Source organism: Antedon mediterranea, chromosome 3 (assembly GCF_964355755.1).
Source record: "Antedon mediterranea chromosome 3, ecAntMedi1.1, whole genome shotgun sequence".
NCBI lineage: Eukaryota > Metazoa > Echinodermata > Crinoidea > Comatulida > Antedonidae > Antedon > Antedon mediterranea.
Window position 1 is genome coordinate 23,236,611 of NC_092672.1, and position 19,857 is coordinate 23,256,467.

The 19,857-nt window shown below is 30.6% G+C and overlaps 1 protein-coding gene and 1 long non-coding RNA gene across 2 annotated transcripts; both read left to right on the top strand.

The window, feature by feature from the left end:
• Positions 1–427: 427 nt before the first annotated feature.
• LOC140044169 (uncharacterized) lies at positions 428–2,674 on the top strand. Its single transcript, XM_072088647.1, has 5 exons — positions 428–497; positions 584–865; positions 1,058–1,159; positions 2,192–2,408; positions 2,574–2,674. The coding sequence occupies exons 1-5, from the start codon at positions 432–434 to the stop codon at positions 2,672–2,674; spliced, it is 768 nt and encodes a 255-aa protein (XP_071944748.1). The 5' UTR covers positions 428–431.
• An 11,540-nt stretch (positions 2,675–14,214) lies between these two features.
• Positions 14,215–19,684, top strand: LOC140043720 (uncharacterized). The gene is made up of 3 exons (XR_011844366.1): positions 14,215–14,231; positions 19,160–19,311; positions 19,601–19,684. It is a non-coding gene; the product is annotated as an uncharacterized lncRNA (long non-coding RNA).
• Positions 19,685–19,857: the final 173 nt, after the last annotated feature.

Consider the following 19,857-nt stretch of genomic DNA (forward strand, 5'->3'; position numbering starts at 1 on the left):
CAGAACATGGATAGATTATTATTGTTTAGTTCATCTTTAAGGTTCATGAGTATTGGTTTTCTTAAATGTATAAGTCGTTTGCATTAAAATACGAAATGATATACAGTTTCGTTTTCATTACAATTACACAATAAACATATACCTGAATTTTGAGGTGACTGTGCTTCTTTTCTACCTTCAAGTGGTAGTGAATTGGAGCTGAATTTTAGGCCTGAAGTATATGGTAATACACTTATCTAATAGATTTTTGTTTTCTAATTTTGGAGAGGTTTTAGTGACCAGAAGAATAGTAATTACTTTGTTGCATTGACAAATTTACACTTTTGTGCTTTTCTTTTTTTTAGCCATCTCTGAAACAGCTTTGGAGAAATTTAAACGAGGGTAAACTAGATGAAAAACTGTTGCGGCATATTTGGAAGGAGTCAGATGAGATGATTATCTTCTTTGTGTCTCTAATGCAAACCTTTGGGTTAATGTGTGAAAAAAGGAGTAAAGAGGTATTTACATTTTATTTAAAATATTTAATTCAATTATTTTTTAATATATTCCATCTACTACTCATGTTCTATTTTTTTTTCTATAGAATGTTGGACGAACGTTCTATGTTCTTTCACGCCTAAAGCCCCTACGTGATGATACAGAGGCTGTTGAATATGAAGAGAAGCGTGCTGTTTCTCTCTTTCATGACTTTGATGGCTACCTTCCAGATGATCTCTTTCAACGTGTTGCGACTAAATTTATCGAGCAATTTCAAATGGAAGATGTTGAGCCTACATTATCTTACGAGCATGTAGAACTGAATATTAATGGCCATCATCTTGTCGTTCTAAACGTAGCTACCATCAACAATTGCCGTTTGTTCCAGGTAAACTTAATAATGCAATCATGACTTGAATGCCAGTAAAATCACAAGTATTATATTGGGGGATTGTTCTTATGTTAACAGATATTAAAATATACACTGTCAGTAACTTTAAATTTACTTGGTTTATTGCCATTTCTGGAATGATATCAGTGGTAATCACGTTGGAATTGATTTGTTTTTTTGTAATTGCAGACAACAATTGTCAGAACGAAAATCATGAACACAGAATCAGGAAACAGCTCTCCTGCTAGCCCTTCTAAAGATGATGATCCACAACCTAGCATCTGTAAGAAGGTAAGCTATAAGTACCAAATAAACTAAAATACTTTATGCTACATTGAATTAGCACAAACTTTGAATTTCATTAGTTTAGCTGTTGTTACAGAAGTGTGTTGATTTTACAATGTTATCTATGCCTAGTATAATTTACTTGCTTGATGATATTTGGTCAATGTAAATGTATAAGCTCTGTGAATCTGGGTTGTTTATTGTGTAGTAAAAGTAATTTCTTGATATTATTTGGCATACAGTATCTGTGTATCTGAGTTCAAATATTTTTTTTTTAAATGAATGAACAAGACAAGCCCAGTTGCCAGATTATACATGGTCTATGGATATAAGCTTGTTTATTCTTGTAAAGGCGTGTATTAGATTTTGGACTATTGATTGTGAGTTCAAATCCAATGCTCGTCGCATTGCTTGTACCAGCTGCATTATGGGAGTATTTTTCCATACGTGTTTGATCCAAAAATGACCAGGGTAATAATTTATACAGTGCTTAGAGGTTTCACAACATTAGGCGCTTTATAAATCCAGGAAGGATAATATTATTATTATTCTCTATAAGTCATTTTAAATGTAGTAAATGTGACAGGGACAAGCCAGATCAGTAGCCTATCGCAAATATTTAATTTGGAGATAATATCATATCATTATGCAGCTAATTTTCTGTTTTATAATGGTAAAAAAATTATTGTAATCCGACTTTTAATTACAAAGTTATGGGAAATTTATAACATGTATGTGTTGGAACTCTCTGGATTATGTTTCGGAGAAATGTGTGTTCAAAGTTTACCGACACGCTGCTGGGCCGTGGTGGCCTTCGCTGAACAGCGAGGCTGAATGAACGCCCGAACAACGGACAAGAGGACACAGAGAACACGGTTTTATTATTGTTCTAGTTATCAGATGTTAATAAAATTCCGGAATTTGTTTTTATTTTATTCTCGACAAGCGACTGGTTTGACTTGTCTGTGCCACAAATTCATTTTATTGATATTATTTATAATATTCTATAACAATATTTATTATTCTTATTTTTTCTAGGTCCTTAATTTCCTTGAAGAAGAATTGCAAGTTTTAAGTCAGAATGGTGCACGTGGTGTTGAAGTAAAGATGTACATCCGTTGTGCATGTTCAAATAGTGAACGTACTCATATGCAGGCTATTCGCAAATTTGACCAAGATGTGTTGCCATGTAGAAGCAGAGCAATGGACGTGAAACGTTACCGTAAACTGTTTAGCAAAATAGAAGTAGAACAAGGTATAGGCCTAATAATCCATAATAAATACGGCATAAAACAAAACATGCAAACATATTTTTGTTCTTTAACTAATGATACTTGTGACATACAATTTCACAAACTTCAAATTTTCAGTTGATGCATTTTAACCTTTATCTGTAGTTTTTATGTTATATGTTATAAAGAGAAAAATAAACCATCAGAAAATGCTTATAATGCGAGTGGCAGCAATGCCAAATCTCGATCTTTATCAAAAGTTCAAAGAACTGCTGGTAGCATCATCTGATGGATCATGTAGATGTGGAAGGCAACAAACAACTGACATAGACCATTTTAAATCTCTATGTTTTATTAGCCTCTTTATCTACTCGCACTAGATAATAATAATAATAATAATAATTTATTGGAAACTTCACTTTTACAACAGTGGCACACTTTGATGATAAAGGTGCGTCCAAATAATAACATACAAGAATAAATAAAATTATTAACTTAAAAATAAATCAAAATGAATGAATGAAATACAAAACATAACTCTTACAAAAACAAAACAAAATAAATAAATACTTTAAATCAAAATAAATAAATAAAACAAACTTAAGAGGAATAAAAATAAATAAAAATGTTTAGATACACACAAAATAAATAACAAAATTAATTTCATGGTATGAATCAAAATAAAGAGTATAACAGTGTGTGTAATACTCAACACTAAGGCATAATAAATAAAATAAAAAGACAAAGATTACTAAACAGAAATCAAAATGACACACAAAAGTTGAAAAGCAATTCAAAACACAACAGCATTGACATTACAAGTTTAAAAGAGCACAACGTTCTTCCATAAAGATTTAGCCAATGATTTACAAAATTACATGTTAGGAGAAAGTGCATAATGGTTTCTTCTTCATTTCTGTTGCACAATTTACAACAACCATTAGCATTAGGGTCATTTGACCATTTAGATGTTTTTCTTTCAAGGGGAAGGGTGTTTGATCGCAGCTTAAATTTTAACGATGCTCCTTCAAAGTCAATTTTATCAAGTAGATACTGTTCAAGTTTTGGTTCATTTTTTATATACATATAATGTTCAATTGACGTTTTACATTTACCGTCTTCAACCCAGTACGAGAGAGCTAGATTTTTCATAATTATTTTTGTATTGGAAGCCCAGTTGGCATCAAAGTTATCATTACCATTTCGAATATCAGAAAAAATATCATGTGTACCACAATTATCAATGATATTTCAAACACACAATGGAATTTTAAATGATAGATCATTAAAATTCTGTCAATTTAACTAGTGTTTTCAGTAATATCCTAGGCCAACGTTCATCTTCCATCTTTAAAATTCTTTCCATATAATTAATTCTATTTACATTTTGAATATATGAGATTTTTGACCACCCAAGTTCCCCATAAAGAGTAGCACAAGGAGTATTCCTAGAGGCCTTAAGGATAAACCTTGCCATTTGTAATTGTAGTCTTTCAATTCTTTCACAATCACTTTTGCTACCAACCCAAATAGTACTACCATAATTTATTGATGGAAGTGCAATTGTTTGCCAGAGGATATCACCATAATATACTCTATTAAAATTGTTTAAATTACCAATTATGGCTTTTATATAGCCTATGAGTCGGTTACATTTTTGTATAATATATTCTACATGGCTATGGTCATTTGCACCTCTTGATATCATTACACCTAGATATTGATACGTTTCACACTCAGTTATCGACTGGTCTCCTAATTTCCATAACTTTTGTTTATCTATTTTCTTACCTACAACAAGTATATTTGATTTAGTTGGGTTAAATTGCATTTTCCAATCAATGGCAAATTTTGCAGTTAGCTGTAAACATGTGAGTCATTTGTTGCTCATTTTCAGCTAATAGCACAATATCATCTGGCCATATGTTATTAATATGAACTCCTATATCATTTAATTTTAAAATGTTTGTGAGCTCATTGATAAATATACAAAACAGAATAGGAGATAGCACACATCCCTGTCTAAATCCTTGTTCAATTGAAAATTCATTAGTTACAGTATCGACAAATTTTACTTTCCCTTTGACATTTGCACACATGTTATCAATAATTCTCCACAAACGCCCTCTTATTCCTATATTCCATATGGCTTTCAGGAGCCCATCTCTCCAAACGGAATCAAATGCCTTTCGGAAGTCCAGGACAGCTAGATAGGTGTTTTTTCCTTCTTTTTTTCTTAAAGCAGTTATACTTTTAATTTACAAAAATATGGTCCTCACACCTATGATCTTTCCTGAAACCACCCTGGACTTCCGTCAATTCATTATCACTTTCCAAATAGTTTGATACATTCATAGCAATTACTCTATTAAATAATTATGATACACAAGATGTAAGAGAGATTCCACGATAATTGTTCAAATCTCTCTTATCACCAAGATTGGAATAATTAAACTTAAATTCCAGTCTTCTGGTGGGTGTTCAAAAAGGATGATTCTATTAAATAAATCTAACAGATATTTTACCATAATATGACCACCATTTTTTTAAAGTTCATTAGCAATGTTATCTTTCCCTGGAGATTTAAATTTTTTTTTTCACATAGAGGATCTGTAGCCTCATCCTCATCTCTGAACAAGACTTGTTTCTAATGTTTTGTATACAGTTCTCAGTCATGTATACATTATTAATGAATGTATTATTTTTAGAATTACTTAGTGATTCCCAATAGTTTCTTAATGTTTCGGCTTTTTCTTCAACGCTAGTAACTTGTTCCGACCCTGGAACCTTAAAACAATCAATATTTTGTTTGTTAAACTTTGACCCTCTAATTGTTTGCCAGAATTCCTTACAATTATTACCTCCTTTGTTTGCAATTAACAATTGATTTATCTACCCTCATTTCTAATATCTTAATATCAAATTCTTAGCAAACAACCGCTTTTATTGGTAATTCTGCCAAAGGAAGTCACATGTTGCAGCATCTTTGTCTTTTCTTTTAACATAATTTCTATGAATTTGCATCCCATTCTTTAAAATCCCTTTCTAAATAGGTAGTATATTCACTAAAATCTTCACCAAACTTAATGTTCCATATATATTTCTTACTACACCTATTATCTTTGTTTTTCGAGTTACTTATATTTAATTTAAGTAGTAACATATTATAATATTTTGTTGTTTTGTTATTCAATACATTTTCATTGTAGATTCTGTCAGATTTACAATTGTTTTTTGTATTAATATAAGGATGAGATATAACACAGGATGACAGTTTTAACACTTACCCCAAATTAAACAAGCATTATAAATAATGTATTTCTAAAAATCATCATGTCTCAAGTTCAGCAAATTCTAAATGGAATTTAAACAAAAATCATGAAAGATGTGTTGGCTAGGTGTGGTAGTTCGAGATCAGTCGGACACAATCATATGAAGGCAGCATTGATTTCCATCAGTATTTCATTTATTCATATTCACATTCATATTCACTGGCATTTATCACATAAACTACAATCAGCCATCTCTTGGAAAAAAACCCTATAAATACAACAGACAAACATACATAATAATAATCCACATATGAACAATTGCTAACCATTGTTATACTCATTATGTTATCTTTAGTACAATACATACACATCACATCAGTATTACATTATTATCAATTATATATAACAAGTGATAACCACATCTATATCTGGATTAAACTATGTTAATTTTGGAGGTGCATACCCATCTTTAGTCAGCCTCCATTCCATTCAGCCCAATCTATTAATAAACATGTAAAACCAGGTTCTTAACATCATACTATTCACAACTACATATGACCACAACATTGGTCGCCATATTGGAATCCGAACTCGCACACGTATCGGCGAGTCATTCTACCATCAATTATAACTACATATATGAGCATAAATAACACATTTAATACAATACTACTATTCATTATCATGACTAAATACAACAATTGATTATCTTAATTTATGATATAGTATTACAACGTACCTGGAAACGAATAACTGATAATTTAATTAGTATCTGCCTCTACTCAGCCACAATGGATATGCCCAATCTGTACCCACGTGCGGGAAATGGAAATATCTGTTTTTAAACAAAACTGTGTGAGCTATTATTTTAGGCCTAAATTTTTATGTTATCTGAGATTAACAAAAACATACAAGTATTAACTAATACTGACACACAAGCTAATTTTCCCACAAAAAATATAAACGTCGTAGTGGTGTATCGTTACATGTACTTTACTATTTCAGTCGACTATGACAGTGACAGTTTTAACAAAGTATTAAATCGCAAATGTTATACTCTATTTAGTGAGACAAATCTCATGACACAAAATACATGAATAAGGTCCAATGTGAATGGCATAATAAAACAGTGTATCCTAGTGTTAAAAGAATGGTTTATTTAATAAAAACTAACTTTAAAATCTGTATTGTATAAATTGTACGTGATACTGTTTTTGTTATTTGTTTATTTTGCATAGATACACAGACTGCTACTCCTCTGTCTACAAGCTCATTAGAGACAGTGGTTATCATTAGATCATTATGTATCATATGGACAGTTTGTCTGAAAATACATGAATATAATAGCATAACATCTTGGTGTCATTAGCAGAATAGTTGATTTAGTACTGGTATTCTTGATTATGATATATGTTTATTTTGAATAGATGCACCTATTGCTGCTCCTTTGGCTGCAAGTTTTTTAGGGACAGGTATAGGTGAGTAACATTAGATCATTAGGGCAGTGTTACAACCATTTATGTAGTACCAGCTATAATAAAACTACTGCTAAGAGAGAAACACTAAAGATATCATATCATTTATTTCATTTGAACAAATACAAACATGAAAACATAACAAATGTAAATCAATGAGGCACGATTACCTAAAATAACAGCGGAGAAGCCAAAATAAGACATTCAAACATTTTTAAAACATAATTAAAATACATTTTTTGGAAGAAAGTTCAAATTGCTGTATATGAATGACAAGATAGTTTAAATTGCATGAAGTTAAATGTATTACAGCAAAATCCACCACAGGTTAGCTAATTCTTTAAAATAATCAAAGCCGAACAAATCAGAATGGAATCGTGCTCATATTTCTTCTAACTTTCAGAAACATCAAATTATCAACATTATTTTCTTGATATTATTAATTTGAATACTATAACAATTTTCAAATAGTAGACAAAACTTTTCTACGTAGAAAAGGTGGTCAAAATAATAACTAAAACATCCTTGAAAACAAAACAGCAATTTGTTAAGAGATTGATTCACACATATATATATATAAACTTTTATGGGGATAAAAATGCAATAATTATCCATCATTTGTTTTGCAGAAAATACATTGCAAGAAAAGTATTTTATATTACTAAAATATAAATATGCTTATTTTGCGGTGAAACATTTTAAGATTTGTTTAAGAGTGACTAGTATCAATCATAGTATAATAATTCTCAAACACTTGTTTTTGTAGTGAATACATCACAAGAACAATTCAACAAGTTGAAGTATGATCTTGGTTTACTCTATATTGGTGAGCGACTGCTGTTGTTGAAATGCTGTCTATTTGAACACGTAGACTTACATCACCTTGGCAAGTCAAGTTGCACAGCAAATTACCTATTAAACCAACTACATGAAAGTCGTTATATCACACCTACTAATGTCCGTCTGTTGCTAGTGGTGGCTGAGATTTCACAGTTGAAAGATGCTGAAGATCTCATAAATCAGTATGTTGTAAACAACAAGGTTCCAAACACTGATGAAGAAACAAAGTCAGTTTCACCGTATAGGAAACGACTGTGCATGGCATTGCAGCAATTTGACCCACATAAGTTAAATGATGTAATTGCTTACTATGGATTGAACTTATTAAGTTTACCAACAATTTGGGAATTAGTGTTTCACCTTGAGAGCAATAGAAGATTAGTAGAAGAATCAGAAAAAAAGAGGTTTGCTGAGCTTCTTGGACCAATCGCTAAGAACATACTATTCAATGGTATGTATGTTGTATATTGTGTAAACATAATTTATAACAATTTATGTGATTTCTTACATACACAGTGTGATTACGGCCATACTGCGTTGAAACACCGGTTTTCGTCAGATCACCGAAATTAAGCAATGTTGGGCCCAGTTGCATTCTGGATGGAAGACCGTCTAGAAATAGCGACGGTTGCTGTATATACACCAGAGAGTGATGGTGTAATGATAATATCGGACTAGCATTCGTGATAGGCATGGGTTCGAGGTTATCTGTACCATACTAATTGTATCCTTAGACAAGATGCTTTACTCTCATTGCCTCATCCTTCGGATGTGAAGTAAAGCTGTTGGTCCCGTGTACTTACCAGTGCACATTAAAGAACTTGGTACACTATTCGAAAATAGGAAGGGATCGTCTCCCGGTGTGCTGATATGGTAGGCGCTGCACTGCTGGCTGCCGTGGGTCCGTGGAGGGCCTAATCCGAATTTCCTCAGTTTCCAGTTAAACTTGAGGACCAGTAATAATACATTTAACATTTTTAACATTAAAAATGATTATAAATAATGTAAGTCATGTAAGTATATATTCAACTATAAATCACATCATATTTAAATATTGATACCGCAACCTGCGTAATTACACCAGAATTGTTAAAATAGTAAAAATCAATCTATATATAATTAGTATTACCTAAAGAAATATCTTAATTATACTGTAAGACTTAGCATACATGTAAGACCATTTGCACTGTACAAAATGTCTTGTTTGACACAATTTTATATGTTTTTGTAAAAAAATTACTACCCTTTACAAACAGTACAGGAAGGTCACACCCTCAACACTTTTGCTGACATTACAAGTTTTATAAAACTTGTTTTTAAAACTTGCCTAGTATCACAAATATATTCATGGAAGCTTATGCTTGCAAAAATCCTATTAGAAAATATATATATATTTTTTAATTTGTTGGCATACCTACTCCTAGTTCCTTCCTATGTTCCTTTGTTACTATGTAAAAAAGCAAAAATATATTTGAATTGAATTTTACCTATGATCACTTTAAATGGCCTGTTTCAACTATGTTATTACTGTAGATCGAAAACCATAAAACAATTTAAATTGAAACTTGGCAAAAGTGTAATTTATATCATGCGTTAACTTTCTGTGGAAAAAAAATGGAATGTTTTACAGAAAGTTACGCGCGTGTAAAATTTTGGAGGTGCGAAAAATCAATTTCTAATCACTTTTCTACGCGTTTCATTTCATTTTAAGCATGTAAAAATTTCCATGAGCGCGCAAATTTTTACATGCGCGATGCGCACGTAGCGCTAAGAACATCTTTTTTTCGTGTGAATTATGTTTTTTCTAGCCTTTTCTAGTAATTTTACCAACTTTTAAACAATTTCTACTTCGAATTGGACAATTTGCGCTCGTTTTTTATGAAAAAACTAAAAAATTCGTCAAAATTATTCCTTTTTTAAAACAGTCATAGATTGTAAACCACATAGTGAACTTTATTTTTTTTTAAACATATTATGGAAGTTGATGAGATGTAGATATCAGATCATGCATCAATATGGCTAACCGGACATTGTGACGTCATCGTATGGCCACTCGAATATAAAATATAAGTTTTTTGTCTCATCATAGCTCATCACATTTAATAGAGCGCATCTCTCCATTTTCCCCCATATTTTTATATTGTCTAGGTCAATCAATTAGCTTTCGCATAATTTACCATTTTTAAAATTGTTATGACGTCATGTACAAAGGGTGAATAACTTTGGTCACTTATTTTCATCATTCCAATAAATTTCAATATGTTGTAGCTCCTCAGAATGAAAATTAATACTCATGATTAAAACGTTTTCTGGAAGCTGTTGAATTTTAGATACGAATTCATGTAAAAATGTTGCGCATCGGATGTTATGACGTCATCATATGGCTAGTTGAATTATAAAAGTCTTATTTTCATATTTTGCGTCATAGTTCATGACATTTAAAAGAGCGCGCATCCATATTCTACGTATCCAAATTTCTTCAACACGTTAATATGTTGTTGCTCAGATAATTCCCTTCCAAAATTGCTATCTACGTCATCATGTTAAAAATTGAAATAAAAGGCGGGTCCCGTTATTTTCACGTATTCTGCATTATATGTAGTACGTATACAGTATATAGTGTATACTGTAGATACCTGTACTTAGATGTGACACAACATAAAGGGCACACTAACTTTTTTTCAGGTCACAATGGCATAATCGTTTTTCTGTGCGCAATATTCTAACGTATGACGTGGCGTTTGCGCGGCGGATAACCTTTCTTGTCCATAGTGACGAGTTCAAATCTAGTTTTAATTGTGGTTGTACACAGGATAATGTGGTTAGCACACAGGGTGCTAATTACAGTAGTGAAAAGCAGAAAATATTACTTTAATTTGTTTTTTAGATATAAATGTTCCATTGGAGATATTGGCACGAGGACCTGAAACAGTGAAAGCATTTCACAATGCACTTGAAGAAGGGAAAACAGAGTTTGATCAAGGAAGAATTATTTTTGTAGGACTTGAAAAGGTTGGAAAAACCTCAACAATAGATTCCTTTTTAAGAAAACCGTAAGCAAACCTACATTTCTGCTTAAACAGGGTTACAGTATATTATATATTCATTCATTTCCTTTTATTTTGGATAGTACATCCAAATGAAAAACATACAAAACAAAAAGAAAAAAATGTCACCAATTGCATCTTCCACAAAAACAACCTAAAATATCAATTTGCACCAACACTAATACAGGTTGGATTGTGGAAGTACATTGACTATGGTTTTAATTGAACTATTAAAACTCATGAATTCTGTTCTTAAAACTATATGAATGGAGTTCCTCCAATATTAAAAAAAATGAAGGAACGTTATATTTTTTGTGAATGCACATAAACACCAACTGTACACAAGTCCTTTAATGTGTACTACCGATTTACTGTATTTGGAAGTGATTTGATTGAAATTTATCAACGTTCATATATTTCAGTATGGATTATTATTTCATTCATAGATTTAATCCAAAGTATGAAATAACTGATGCAATGGTTAAAACAACGGTGTGCATGCAAGATGCAACTAATAAAGAAATGTTGAAAGAAACAAAGCAGGATATTTGTAAGTATTCACTTTATTCAGATAATGTCATTTTGTCATAGATTAATCCAGTGTATGAAATAACTGATGCAATGGTTAAAATGGTGTGCATGCAAGATGCTGCTAATAAATTATTGAAAGAAACGTTGCTAGATATTTGTAAGTACACTTTATTCAGATTTATGAAATAAATACATTTATGAAATGGGTAATATTTGATTTTAAAGTAGTATTATGTAGTAAATGTAATAATTTAAAATCAAATTAATATATTTTTAGTATTTATCAATAGTGGATATAAATTTTATTTTACTTCACAAAATTTACCTTGTAATTAACTTTTGTAATACAGTACATGTTTGTTTATGAGCAGAAATAGTTTCTAGCATGTTTTTTTCTCTGCACAATTCCCTACTAAATTCAATGTTGAACATAAAATGGATTATCTAATGTAGTAGAAGCTAATTATTGAATTCGCTATATTTCCTGTTACAAATTTAGGTTTCAAAACATTGATCTCTCTCATTGATAGACAGATTCAAGCCCCACCTTCTCCTAAATGTTTAAAATTACAATTCGAAAGATAGGACATAAAGTTCAGAACTTTATTTTATAATTGTTTAGACCCTCGCCACTTATATCTCAAAAATACTTCCTACCCTGACTATGAAACTACGAAAACAACTAGTAAATATTAATCAAATATGTAGTAAAAATGCAGTGTATCAACAAACACTGTTTTATATCATATTTCAAGCAAATCTATTATTTTAATTAATTTTTTTCTAAATTAAACAGGTGAAAATATTAAACAGTGTGGTTTTTAAACCACTATCAATGCTAGAAAGAAGAGAATAAGAAAGTTACTTAAAAGTTATTAATTACATTTTTTTTAAGCTGTCGAAAAATTTGAAGATGCTGTTACTGATGTCATGGTGGAAACATTGTTAAGTAGACGGCAGATAGAAGAAAACCTAAAAAGAGAATCAAAAAAGCAGAAAACTGAACCTAGTAAATTTGAAATAAAATTATTCCTTCTAAAATCGAATGGAAGATTTAGTAAACAAAATAGTATACCTAAAGTTTTATTTTTAGAAAAAAAAATTTTTTAGAAAACTAAAATTGATAGTAACACAGAATTGTAATAATCTTAAAATGTGATTTTAACAAAGTTAATACTTCAGGTATTGCCATAATTTATGAGTGTTTATCAACTTTTCAAATTGTAAGTTATACCATGTAAAAGACTAAAAATGCTGAATTTTTTTTTAGAGGAAAATAGAAGCCAGAAAGAAGAAGACTCCGCAGGGCTACCAGCAACAAAGGAGGAAATGGAACCTGGTAAAAAATGATTTAGAACAAATTCAGTTTCAAATCAAGACAGGTTACCTTTTCTGTCTGTCACATGATTTCTATGCTATTGGGTTTATTATTGTCAGTTTCACTTATTGCCAACAAGACAATAATTCCTACAATTGAATATTTGATATTTTTAAAAATGTAACAAATATCAATTTAACATTTTTTTTTTTTTAGAACATTACCTTTTTTAATAAACAAAATGTTTTTAATCAATTGTTTTAGAGGAAATACACCAAAGAGAAGAACATTCTACAGGAGCTTCAGCATTGAAGCTGAAAACAAAACCTGGTAAAATATCTTCTTGATTTTTATTTCAATTTGTGAACCAAGAAAGGTTACCTTTTGGAATTAGTCACATGATTTCTATACAGATTGGGTTTATTATTATTATCAGTTTTGATAAAATTCAAAATGAACAGAATGTTATAAATTTGTGTAGTTAAATGTTTTAAAACATTGTGTATGTACTGTATAAATAATAATTGGATACAAGAATGAATGAAGCTCAACTTTGTAAATTTTAAAGGACTATAAATTATAAATAGAGACAAAAAAAAAACAATTTTGACATTTTTTAACAATTGTTTTTAGAGGAAATTAGAAGTGAGAGTAAAGAAACAGGAGAATCAGCAATGAAACAGGAAACAGAACCTGGTAAAACATTTTTTTTCCAATTTTTACACCAAGAAATATTTTTTTTTAATCACATTTAATTTAAATTTTTTTGTGATGTGACATTTTACTCTGAAACTTATGGTTGAAGTTCTTCTCAAGGTTGTTATGGAAACTGTTGACTACTAAAAAATGAAATATAATAAACAAATATTTGACCTTGCTCTTCAAAACTAATCTACCTTTAGATGATAGATCATAGATAATTGTGTCAGAGTTTCGCAAGATTTGGATAAAAAGTGTGGCCTGTAGACAGTAACGTCTACTGTATTTTGTGAATTGCGATCTTGAACTTTGACCCTACACTGTCAATATCCAACTGTAGCAATATTTTGGGTCATACAGTAGATCATTACATCCAAATTTGGTGAGATTCCTGGATAAAAACTGTGGCCTCATACACACGTACACAGGGGTGAAAACTAACTCCTTGGAGCAGGTAATTACAGCAAAAGATAGTAGGAAATTTGATACAAACATAAAGGAAGCTCAATTTTCTAAATTTTAAGTTATATAATGTAAAAGGCTAACAATGATATTAGTGACAAAAAAAAATGTGTTTAATTTTTGTTAACAATTGTTTTAGAGGAAAATAGAAGCCATAAGGAAGACACACGTGAATCAGCAATGAAGCAGGAAACAGAACCTGGTATAAGATCTTCTTGTTTTTTTTTTCAATTTTTTTAACCAAAAATTGTATACAAAAAAATATTTGTCTAAAAAAATAGAAATTTAAAGCAAAAAATAATCAAATTTTTTGATTAAATTTATTTTGTCTTTTTAAAGTGAAACCATTAATTTTGTTTATACGTAAGTGAATAACTTGATTAAAACTACGAAATGACCTTTTTAATGGGGCTAAGTGGGCTAATATTAATTTACACAAAGCAAGCATCAAACACATAAGCATAATAATAATAAATAAAAAAACAGTAATGAAAATTATTTCATCCAGTATTTGTTAATCCAGTTAATTACATAACAATAATTTATGTCGGATCTAAACTTTTGCAACTACATACTTCTTGAAAGTTCAGAGGTTTTAAACGAAAAGTTAAAAAAAGGTGGTTGAAAAACAAAGTTTACAAAAAAAATGTGTGCAAATAATTTAATCATTTTGTGCAATTTATTTGTTTGTAGTAATTGCTTTAGAAAAAAATGGAAGCCAGAGTGAAGATACAGAAGCATCAGCAAGGAAGCATGAAGCGAAAAATGGTAAACTTCTTTTTTATTCCTTTTTTTAACCAAGAAAAGTTACTTTTGCGTTTGGTCATAGTGGCATTTCTATGCCGTACTGGATTTTTTTTTTCAGTTTCACTTCAGTAGTCAGCATACTTGTAGATGATCAAAATGTTTGTGTTTTAAACATTTCAATAATTGCTGCATTTGTATATTTTATATATACTAGATGGTTCTCGAATACACAATAATTTCCACATAAAAAAACTTGCGATTCCAAATGTACGTACCGCAGGACTATAATACATTGTTGTTTACATAAACGAATAAATAGACACGATGATTTATGTAGTCAACTAAAATTAGCACCTTGGGATATAGGCCTACTTCCAAAAAATTTTTGATTTAAACTAACCAAATTTGTTTTAAACTTTTTGAAATTTATGTTTTGTATGTAACATGAAGAAAAGGATGGGTAAAAGAGGAACAATTTGTAGTCGCATGCAACGCAACTCTACAGCTTACTACTACTACTACTCAAATTTGAGCACACTACTGCAGCCATGTATATGGCCTTGTTACATATTCTTTATCCACTCAGTAACGAAATATTTTTTATTACATGTTTTATAGGCCTATAAATAATATACCACTAAATACAGTAATAAAACATTTGAGATTTAATACTTTGTCAAAACTGTCAGTGTCATAGTCAATTGAAATAGTAAAGTAACGATACACCACTATGACATTTATATTTGTTGTAGGCCTAATTTTTAATTAATACAAACAAACGAATAGCAACTGTCAATAATAACGTGTATTTGTTTATTGTGCGTTCATATATCTAATAGTACGGTCTACTCGCACTCACTTTTTTGTACATGGGTATATATATCTAACAGTACCCACACACATAGTAAGAAATTCAGATTGCGACCAAAAATGGTTAATGTGTGTTTACAGTATTGCCCAAGTACCGTAAATCTTCTAATTGTAACCCTGGGTTATTATTCTTTGATTTCTTTTTAGGGTGGGTTACTATTAGAACCCTACTACTACCGTATTAGAGTAGTGGATTACTATTACTAATCTTAAATTAGGCACTTGAATATAGTAACCCACCCCAGCAAATCATAGCAAAATAACAGTACAAATAAACAAATTTGTTTGAACTCTAACTTTATTTTATAAACTCAAAAACACTCAATCCTCCCCCCCCCCCCCACTCCCGAGATCAACATGCATTTTCTCCTTATTTTCAAAATACAGCTGCATCATAAACGACCAGTGTTCATAATGTAATTTTGTCAATAGTTTTTGTGACTCCAATATTAACCCCATGGGTTACTATTAGAGTAATGGGTTATTATTATAGATTGACTTATAAGGTGGGTTACTATTAGAAGGGGGTTACTATTAGAAGATTTACAGTATTGCAATACTATATCTAAAGGTTTTAGGTTTATTCCCAAAGGGCCCATAAATTTACCTAAATGTACTTGTGTTAGCTTAAACCAAATAATTATATTGGAATATTCCATTTATCGCAAATCAATACACGATAATCGGCCTGTCTTTAAGATTATGATGCTGTACTTGAGCTTTTCAACCGATTTTCAGTTATTAAAATCAATTATCGTAGAAGGAGATAGGTAAATGCGAAGCATCTTCGTATTCATTCATTCATTCATTCATCTTTTATTTCGGAAAAAAAAAATTCTCCATAGTTCAGTAACAAATTAGTGTACATTATTGCAAATATAACAAATACATATATATATATATATGACTTGCACTGATGAAGGGCTAGTGTTGCCCGAAAGCTCTGCTAACTTTTCTGGCTGTTTACTTTATCGTTTTGATTTAGCTTTTCGCTTTTTATTTTTGTATCTCCATTGAGATCCAGCCACTGATACCCACAGCATTGTCATTTTTTTCAGTAATTTGCCTTTGGATTTATATATATATGTAGATATATAAAAAAAAAACCTACACTACATAGTCACGTGGTTAGAACAATAGCTTCATCCATCTACTATGTAGATTGGATGAAGGAAAAGCAAATTCATGAATACATTTTATGACAATAGTGTCTGACCTCCCTAACCTGCACAACATGCCAAATACCACCTTACGTTGTAGTTCGTAGAACGAGCAGATGTGGTTTTCTACAAACATGGTGCTGGCACTGCATGACCTCGGTTTATTAAGGAGCAGGCGTAAGGCATTGTTGAAGCACACCTTTAGTGCTTCCATAGATTTTACATTAAAATTTGCCCACAAAGAAGCACAGTATAAGTTACTACAATATGTTTTAAACAAAAAACACTTTATGTTTTTAGAGCATTTTGAGAAAGTTCTACATAGTGTATTAGCTCTAATGCACAATGACCTGTACTGTTGTTTGATATCCGTATCATCTTTCAAATCGGGTGTCAAAGTGTGACCCAAGTAATTAAAAACTCTAACAAAGTCAAGTTCCGACTCAAATAAGTTTAAAGTGGGAAGCTTTGACAATTTCCTGACTGTAGGACAGAATAACATACATACAGATTTGTTCTTGTTATACAATATATCATGCGTTAATGAGTATTTTTCACACATATGAATTAGATGTTGTAATGCGGAGGCAGATGGTGCAATAAGTACCATATCATCCGCGTAACTAAAGGTTGTTTAGTTTTATACCGTGTAATTCGCATCCATTGCGAGACATACTGAGATTGACAATTAAATCATCCATATAAATATTAAAAAGTAAAGGAGACATAACTCCACCTTGTCTAACACCATTGGTAACTGGGAAGTCTCTAGACAATGACTTTCCCCACCGAACATGAAACCTTTGATTGGTATACCAAGACACAGAACTCTAACTACACATAAGGGGGTTCCCCTATTAATCAGTTTCTTGTACAGTGTCCAATGATTAATACGATCAAATGCTTTGGAGGCATCTAAAAAACAGGCATAAATCGGGCTACCATTTCTATTATAAAATTCGATTGTCTGTTTGAGAATAAAAATACATGTTTCAGTTGAATGACCATTTTTAAACGCATACTGTCGGTCATTTGATTCGAGTGTATCACCACACATATAAATCAAAATAGACTCAAACACTTTAGACATCACGCATGCAAGCGCAATTGGACGGTAGTTGCCTTTACTTGTAATATCCCCTGTTTTAGATTTCACAATTGGTATGAGCACAACTTTAGAAATCTCTTTTGTCACATGACCATGAGATATCATGGCATTAAAGCATATACTGAGGACTACAGAAATTCGCTTACTCGCATACATAATGTGTTCGCCTGTCAAACCATCAAATCCAGGGGATTTACCCATGGGGAGTTTATTAATAAAATCATTAACTTGCAAAGAATTAGTACATAAACAGTCGTATGCATGTGTATATAACGTATCATTAACAGACTTTTCATTGGAAACATCAGAGATACAAGTAAATAATGATTCATAATGATTAGCCCATTGTTCACAAATTTCATCTTCACCTTTAGCCTGATCAATTGAGTTGGAAAGTATGTATGTAAGTATGTATGTAAGTATGTATTAAACACCCTATTTTGGGTAAATCGTTGAACCTAGATTCATTTCAATTGTCAATAACTAATTATCTAACTCAATTTAATTAGTAAAAAAAGGGTTATATCAGGTGGAAAATCAGTACCGAAAGTACAAACCAACTTTATATCCATCGAATAACATTCTAGAAGTAACGCGCGATTTACTGAATTTTGCCCTTAACGTAAATGTATATATAGATTGATATATTGTCCACCTAAAAATTGTTTTTTTCAATTGTTTTGTTGAATGCTATTACTGTCACATAACAGTTATTCACTTTGACCAAAAATTGGATCACCTAAAAAACTATTTACCTGAAAAAACTGTAAAACAAAGCAAAAAGTATTCAAATTTTAAGTTTTGTGAAATAGTTATTTTTGGTTTTTTTTCTATGGTCTCCAGAATACTCTAAGGAAAATAATAACAATATATAAAAAATATATTATAGTATAAGAATTTGAATTGATTCCTTCAACAAACCAATCAGAATTTTATAAAATTGCAGTACATAGTAAAAAGTTACATTTTCATTGTTATTTACATGAACAGCTTCTTCATTTTCTACTGAAAACCTGATGAACATCATGTATAGTATATTATGGTATATTATAAATAAATGAATACATTTGAGTGTGTAAAATACTCACAGTGAAAAAATTATACCAATATTTAAAATTAAAACATTTTTAACATTTGAAAGTAAAAATCTTACTCCTGAAAATTCTATCAACTTTTTTATTTAAAATATTAAAGTCATTATTATAGTACAATTGAAACCAATATTTGATTTTTATCACAACACAGACCAAGGAAAACCAGAACCATCTGACAGTATCTTGAACAAAGTTGAAAAGAAACTTAGCAAAGAGTCTAAAGGGAATAGCAACGAGTCTAAATTGAATATTATGAATATCTGGGACTTTGGAGGTCAGCCAATTTACCATGTGATACAACGGGTAAATATATTATTTTTGTTAGAATTTAGTTTTCAACTCTTAGTGTGTAATGTCAATCTTAGCCCTATATAATATAGTTTTTAAAAAAAACAACTCCAAGAAAATGTTATCATCTTAAATTTAAGTTAACTTTTTGTCAGTATCAGATATATTATACTACATTATACTGTGTGCAGATAAAATATATCGTCAGAAATCTTTAGTAGAGCTTTCTATATACTGTAAACACAACACTGTAAAACTTCTATGTTTAAGTATTGACAATAAGAGTTTTGTTGATTTCTCCTAGATATTCATGGTATCTTATGCTGTTGTATGTGTGGTATTTAACCTGAATGAAAATCTTAATGCCCCAGCTAAAGTTCTGGATCCAACAACTGTAAGTAGTTTCTAAAAATGTTATTTACGGCTTTCAAATTTCATATATGTTATATTAAGTTTTTGTTTTCTTCAGGTAGGCCTACCTGAAATAACTATTTACAAAACTAATATAATGAACATAACACCTTAATTCTATAGATTTGTGATACTATAAATACTACAATA

What these genes read in the sequence shown, in the direction of transcription:
- LOC140044169 (XM_072088647.1), top strand. Translation starts at nt 432, where the DNA reads ATGATTATCTTCTTTGTGTCTCTAATGCAAACCTTTGGGTTAATGTGT. An exon ending in ACAATTGCCGTTTGTTCCAG is followed by an intron (nt 866 to 1,057) that starts GTAAACTTAATA and finishes TTGTAATTGCAG; the next exon opens with ACAACAATTGTCAGAACGAA. An exon ending in AACCTAGCATCTGTAAGAAG is followed by an intron (nt 1,160 to 2,191) that starts GTAAGCTATAAG and finishes TATTTTTTCTAG; the next exon opens with GTCCTTAATTTCCTTGAAGA.